General features: G+C 53.1%; 1 protein-coding gene across 1 annotated transcript; it reads right to left on the reverse strand.

Moving 5' to 3' along the window:
* Positions 1–831: 831 nt before the first annotated feature.
* On the reverse strand, positions 832–6,508 carry FAM43B (family with sequence similarity 43 member B). Its single transcript, XM_082230357.1, has one exon. It carries the CDS (start codon positions 5,154–5,156, stop codon positions 3,999–4,001), a length of 1,158 nt encoding a protein of 385 aa, XP_082086483.1. The 5' UTR covers positions 5,157–6,508; the 3' UTR covers positions 832–3,998.
* Positions 6,509–7,079: the final 571 nt, after the last annotated feature.

Here is a 7,079-nt window from a genome sequence, read left to right on the forward strand (position 1 = left end):
ATAACAAGCCCCCCCCCCCATGATTTTTGCTATTTCGGGAGCAAAACTCCAAACATCTACCAAGCTTTGGACAGGGGAAAAACAAAGCTCAGCGGTTAGAGCTCCTTTTTCCCATGCAGAGCACCCCAGGTTCAGTTCCCAGCATCTCCAGGTAAAGGCTGGGAGAGACCCCCACTTGGAACCTGGGAGAGATGCTGCCAGTCAGTGTAGACAATATTGAATTAGATAGAGCATTGTTTTGACTCAGCAGCTTGGTAGAGAGCTCATATGAGTTGCTTGAGCCAGGAGAGTAAGGGAAAGCGGATAAAGAAGTCAAATGTCCATCGCTAGCTGGCTCCATCACCTCCCAGCTGGGAGTGAGTTGCCTTGCCATGTGGCCCAACTTAAAGAAAAGAAGTCATTTGCCGTGACCACTCAAAGTTGATGTTGTACCCCATTTCCGCCCCCCTCCCTTCGGTGGATCTTTCTGGAAAAGCAATTGCTACAGGAAGTAGCTAAAAATAGACAGTCGTTTGCCGCTAGGTGTAATATTCCTTTCTGACCTCATCACCTCCCCCTCCCCAGCCGAATACAATGCATATAGAAAAGAGAGCGGGGGAAACATGCTTTTCTGCGCACAAAGATTGCAAAGCAGTTATTATCATGCTTTGCCTCCGTCACAGACCTATGCCTGTACACACACACACACACACACACACAAACACACTTCTCCTGCACTTCCAGTTTCTTCAATAATGACTCGCTAAGGTTCTCTCTCCAGGTTCTGCATTCCGCCCCCACACAAAGAAGACGCACAATCCCATCCCAGGCAAACATGTCTTGAGACAGCCGAAAGGGAGAAGGAGTTTTTATTTGTTTTTTAAAAAGGCAATCCAAATTCACCAGTAAAATATAAGTCTTCAGCAGCTGCCGTACCAGAATATCCCCTCGACACATTAAGCTCAATATTGGCCACATAAGGGCTGAGAACCCTTGTACACTCCAGATGTTGTTGAACTTCACCTTCCATCAGCTGATGGAGTTGGGGTTCAGCAACATCTGGAAGGTGCCAGATTGGGTGCCAGTCGCCTGACTCTACAGGGTGTCAAGCAGGAATCTTCCCTAGATATAACCCAATATTTATGCTGAGGATTGAAGTGGGGACTTTGTGGGCGCAAGGGAACATCCCAAGCAGTGCATTAGCCCTGTAGAGCTCAGTGTGGCCCTACACCGATTGGGAGGAGGTCTCCAATGTTTCAGGCATGAGTCTTTAAGAACATACACAGAGTGATTTAGCCTGATTCAGCTAGAAGGCCTATCTAGTTCAGCATTCTCTTCTCACAGTGATCAGGCCTATGAGCAGAACGTAAGAAGAGGCTGCTGGATCAGGCCAGTGGTCCATCTAGTCCAGCATCCTGTCCTTGCAGAGACCAACCCGATGTCTGTGGGATACCTGCAAACAGGACCTGAGCCCTCTGTGGCTTCTAGCGCCTGGTAATTCAAAAGCATTATTGCCTCCAACCATAGGCAGAGAGCATTGCCATCAGGGCTAGTAGCTTTATCTTCCAAAAATTTGTCCAATCCTCTTTGAAAGCCGTCCAAACTGGTGGCCATCCCTGCCTCATGTGGAAGTGAGTTCCATAGTTTAACCACTTGCTGCATAAAGAAGTACGGTACTTTTGTCTCTCTCCTGCCTCATTGGATGGCCACCCGTTCTGGTGTGGTTGAGAAAGGGAGGGGACCTTTTCTCTGTCCGCTTTCTCTATACCACGCATAACTTTACACACATCTATCATAGAATTGTAGAGTTGGAAAGGGACCCTGAGGATCATCTAGTCCAACCCCCTGCAATGCAGCTGTCCCATACAGAGATCACACCTGCAACCTTGGCAATATCCGAGACCTTCCATGTGCAGAGCTTGCCCTCTGCAGCTGAGCACTGAGCCCTCCCCAGCAGCAAAATGTAGGCTGAAATCATATATTTCATTTCCGAGTCTCAAAGGCAGATTTCTCCCCAGAACAGAACCAAACCTTTGCTGATTTTTAAACTCTCAGTTTGAAAATCCAACCAACTCATGCTCACAGCAGATCCACTGAAACTAATAGTCTTTTCTAGGGCTTCATCTGCATATACATTTAGAGCATCATGCCACTTTAAGGCTTGCGCCCAAAAAATCCTGGGAACTGTAGTTTAAGGGTGCCGAGTGCTGTTAGGAGATCCCATTTTCCTCCACATAGCTACTATTTCCAGAGTGGTTTAACAATCTTCAGGGAATTATGGGAATTATAGCTCTGGGAAGGGAATAGGGGTCTCCTAAATACTCTCGGCACCCTTAGTAACTACAGTTCCCATAATTATTTGGAGGAAGCCATAGCAGTTTAAAGTGGTATCACAGTGCTTCAATGCCTGGTGTGAAGCTTACCAGTTTCAATGGGTTGTAGCCAATGGCAGTCCTACTCAGAGTAGCCCCATTGATCTGGATGGACATGACTAATGTAGGTTGGTTAATTCCAGGGTGTCTCCTCTGAGTAAGGCTTAGTTGGCTTCCAACCCCCGACAACTCACCTCCAGAGGCCTTCCCAGATTTTCCTCATCCACATTTCAGCTTTCCAAATCGACCGAAATGGGAGCAAGTCCCAATCAATGTATTAGGAATTGCCTGGTTCTCTTGTGCTTTATTGTTGCTACGGAGTTCCAAAAACAGTGCTTTCAGTTCCTTCATGTCTTTCCTGCCTCCTTTGTATCGTTGACAGACATGTGCACACATCGATAAAAACCTGCGGAATCCAGATTCTTCTTTTTCTGGGTAGTCTCTGACATGCAGCAAACTAAAGAATCAACATATGCAGCAAAAAGGATCAGGGAATCCATTGGGACCATGTGAGAAGCTGCTGCAAGGGAGGGAAGCAAGTGCTGAATTTAGCCCATGATGGGTCATCAGTTGCCTATGTTTACCTTTCCACTGTGTGAATTCAAAACAATGGGGACTAGAAACCCAGTTTGTTTTTTAAAGAGGGTTTCAGGAATTCAGCAGATTCTCTGCTTTGAGTAAAGGCTAGCCAGATATATTCTCTCTCTCTCTCTCTCTCTCTCACACACACACACACACACACTACTTAATTTACCTATTCAAAAATGTGGGGAACCTAATTGGGTTGGGCCCTTACTCAAAAGAGAGAAGCTGCCTTTTCTGGACACACAAAATTGGATGCTTTGACAGCAGAGCACCCTGGCCCCAGAAGGCTAGTGAAAAAGAAATGCAATGGAATTGGAAACCCAAGTTTAAACCTCACTTCCACTCCTACAGCTCCAATATTAGTTGGTTGGAGGGGAAATGATTGCTTCCAAGAGTGTTCCTCATTTGGCCTCCTAACCCAATACAGATTTCCAAAATCAGATGCCCAGTATGATGTCGCACATATCCCTCACCAGGGGTGGGGAGGAAGGAAGCATGCAAAAACATGTACAAATCCAAAGGCTGAGCACTCTTTACATATAAATAAATATCTATGCTGAGGCGTACATATACAGAGAGATTTTGCTCCCTCTGCCCGGCTTGAGACATTCCCCCCCCCCCTTTGCCACTTCGAACAAGTATTAAAAGCCGCTGTAGCCTGCACAACCTCACTTCTACGTGTAAGAACCATCAAGCCACCCTGATCCCAGAGGTGGGGTGCTGGGTGTCCGGCAGTCGTTCAACAAGTTGGCACAGGCTGAGCAGGGAGTGAGAAGCCTCAGAGGGTCCGCAGAAGAATAAAAATGGCTGGAACAGATGGGTTGGTTTGGTCAAAACCGGGCCATAAGACATCAGTTAGGTAGAACCGGCACATCAACAATGTTCATCCCCTGGCAAGGACTAACCATTCTGCCATGTGCCGTCTATCAACCTTGAATGTACCGAGTGCAGCCCGACGAGGGAACAAAGCAGCAGAGGAAACAACATGTTCCCGACGCCCACTCCCTCAAATCCATCACCGGGGAGGAGAGTCTGCAAAATAAACCCATGCCCGCAGGATCCTTAACAAGGCAGGCAAGACGACTCTTTGGGGGGCTCCCAAGATGGTAAGTCCTCCCGGTGGTGGGGCCCCCTCAAAGTGCAGACCCTCAGCTCATGGGCTAAAGTCAGCACCTCGGGCCTCTCCCTGCTTTTGACCGTCTTGCGGCCCCGAGTGGTGTCAGCGTTGTGGCAGAGGGCCCTGCCATCAGTTGTGCCGATGGCCAAGGTGGTGCAAATGGACAGTCGGACGCCTACAGCACCGGTGGCAGCCCCAGCGGCAGCGCTGGCGCAGCTGCTCAGGTTGGTGCCGGTCCTGCCGTTTGCAGAGCTGGCTGCGCAGCCGCAAGGGGCGCCCGAGGCCCCTTCCTCCCTGTCCGCTTTCTCCTCTTCCTCCTCCTCCTCCTCTTGGATGGCGCTCAGCCTAGGGGCGCTGCGTCCCCTGTCCGCCGGAGGCCTGTAGGGGCATTTGCAGTTGAGGAGTTTGCGTAGGGGCACCAGGGGGATGATGGCTTCTCCCAGGAGTTGCTGCTGGATGTGGCGCGAGTCGTTTTGCCTCTTGAGCCGCTTGAACTCGTTGAAGGCCGAGTGGGACGTCTGGTAGAGCAAAAGAGCCATGGCGTGGGCCTTCTCGGCTTTGGAGAGCAGGACAGCGTGGCACCGCAAGACCACTGCTTTGTTTTTGACCTGGTGCCGGTAGACCCAGGCGAAGACCTTGGGGTGCCTCCCGTCGGCCACGCAGTAGGTGATGCGATGCAGCAGATAGGCATGGCTGGGCCGCCGGAGACCTTTCTCGCAGGGGCTCATGCGGATGCCGTGGGGGCCGAGGGTCAACTTCATCTTGGTGCTGCGGCTCCCGAACTCGCTCTTGGCCCAGATCTTCTCCACCGCCTCTTCGGTGCAGCCTTCGCCTTTCGCCTGCAGGGTGACAGCGTTGCCCAGGTACCAGGCTGTGTAGGTGGGGTCTTCCTTGTTCAGCTCCACTTTCTGGCGCTTGCTGCGGAAGACGCTGCCCAGCCGCTCCAGGGGGCACTCAGGCCACAGGTCCGGGCAGGAGCGAACAAAGTTGGACAGCAAAGAGGCGTAGCTCAAGCCGGGACCCAAACTCTTGTTCTTGCCTTTGCTCTCATTCTCCTCCACCAGGACAAACTTGCTCCGGCGCCAGGGCAGCATGGCAGCCATGGTGGGCAGCGGCGAAGTCCCAACCCAGGCACGCTACCCTTTACCTAGGGGCAAGGCTTCTCTTGCAGCTGTGGGGCAGGGCAAGTACACATCCGAGGAAGAATCAGCCTAGGCGGATGCTGGCTAATGCAAGAGCCAGTGTGGCACAGTGGTTGGGACGTTGGGCTAGGACCCGCGAGAGCAGGGTTCGAATCCCTGCTCAGCCATGGAGCTCGCTGGGTGACCTTGGGAGCAAAGCCTAATCTACCTCACAGGGTTGTTGTGGGGATTTACTGAGGAGGAAGGAGGCGTCTTGAGGTCCTTGGAGGGAATGGTGGCGTGTAAATGCCATATATCAGTATAGCAATACTATGCCTGATCTCGGCCAGCCTCCCTGGTGCCCTGCTCCTAGCAAGAAAGGGGGCGCCTTGTTTCCATCCTCGGGGGCTAGAGTTCAATTCTCCCCTCTGGGAGCAAAGCCTTTGCCGGATCCTATCCTCCCGGTGCTCCTCGGCATGTGTGAATGCCAAAGACGTGTCCACCCCCACTCCGTCTTGACCTACTCCTCCTACCCACTGTAGGGGGGCGGGGGCAGTTCTCTCACTATTTTCGGGAGCCCCGATTTCTGCACTATTTAAAGAGGCAGCTGGTGTGTGTTATTGAAGCGGGGCGGGGGGGGGGCGCGGAGATGAAATATTCCTTTTCTGTCTCCCTGCCTGCTGGTCTCCCTTTCCCAGCCCGGAGATCCCTCCAGGACTCACCCACCGGGCGCCGGGCTGGGGTTCCCCCACCCCGCGAAGGGAGCCCTGGCCCCAATTCCCCGTCCCCGTCTTGCCTCGGAGCCAGCTCCCGATTCGGATCAGCCTTTCTGCCTGCGAGAAGCCGCGATCGAAGGAGGGGAAGCAGAGGCGGCGGCGGCGGAGTCCCTGCGCGCTGCTCCGCCTCCCTCTCCGGTCGCGCGCAAAGCGCTGCGCGCGCGATCCGAGCGCTCTCCCGGGCCGCCCGCCTTTCCGTCTCCCTACACGTGTAGGCGCGCGCACGTGTGAAAGGAGTGCGTGTCAGAGCAGACGCGCGTGGCGTCGGTCCTCCTCCGGGGGCGGGGAGGTAACTGAGAGGAAGATAAACACCTACTCACCACCCGGCATGTCAAATTCACATTCAGGGGCTGTTGGCCTCAATAGCTCCGCGACTCCGCCCCTTCCCTTACGCCACGCCCACCCGCGGGCGCGCGGCTCGGATCTCTTAGAATGGTAGGGGGCCAAAAGGGGTCATCTAGTCCAACCCCCTGCATGGCAGGATCTGAAGGAAAAAGTAAAAGTCAGAACGCGCTGGGGACACAAGGATGCTTTGTGTTGTGTGGGGAATGGTCCATCGCTCCCATCTTCTGCCTTGGTATGGCATCCACGCCACGAGTGTCAGGCCTGTTGCCCTCCGATGCGGTTGGACTTTCAGTTCTCATTAGCCCCAGTAGCCAGCACGCCCAGTGGTCAGGGATGATGGGAGTGGATGTTGCTGATAGGAACTCCAGTCCCACTACATCTGGAAGGCACCAGAGGTGGGGAATATCTCTGGGTCTCCAGGTGTTGCTGGAGGTGTTCCAGCTCCAGGTGTTCCAGCTCCCATCATCCTTCAGACCTGGTCCCTTGGTTCCTCATCCCCTCCTCCGCCCAGTTGACTCTGGTCTTTGGGGAGGCGTGACTAGGTCTTTTTTGTTTCACCACACCCCCTTGCCGATTTGAGCAAATTTGGAAAGGCAAAGGTGGCCCACAGTAGCCCCCACCAAGACCTGGCATAGCCTCAAAGGGGTTCACCTCCATTGTTTCTGGGAGCCACTGTTCTGGTAATTACTGGAAGGAGTCAAATCCTGAGCTTTGACTCATTCAGGGATGCAACAGGCAGCCTCCCCGTCCCTGCAGAGGCTGATTCAAAGGATGCTGAAATTGG

The sequence above is a fragment of the Podarcis vaucheri genome (genome assembly GCF_965113315.1).
Source record: "Podarcis vaucheri genome assembly, chromosome: 7".
NCBI lineage: Eukaryota > Metazoa > Chordata > Lepidosauria > Squamata > Lacertidae > Podarcis > Podarcis vaucheri.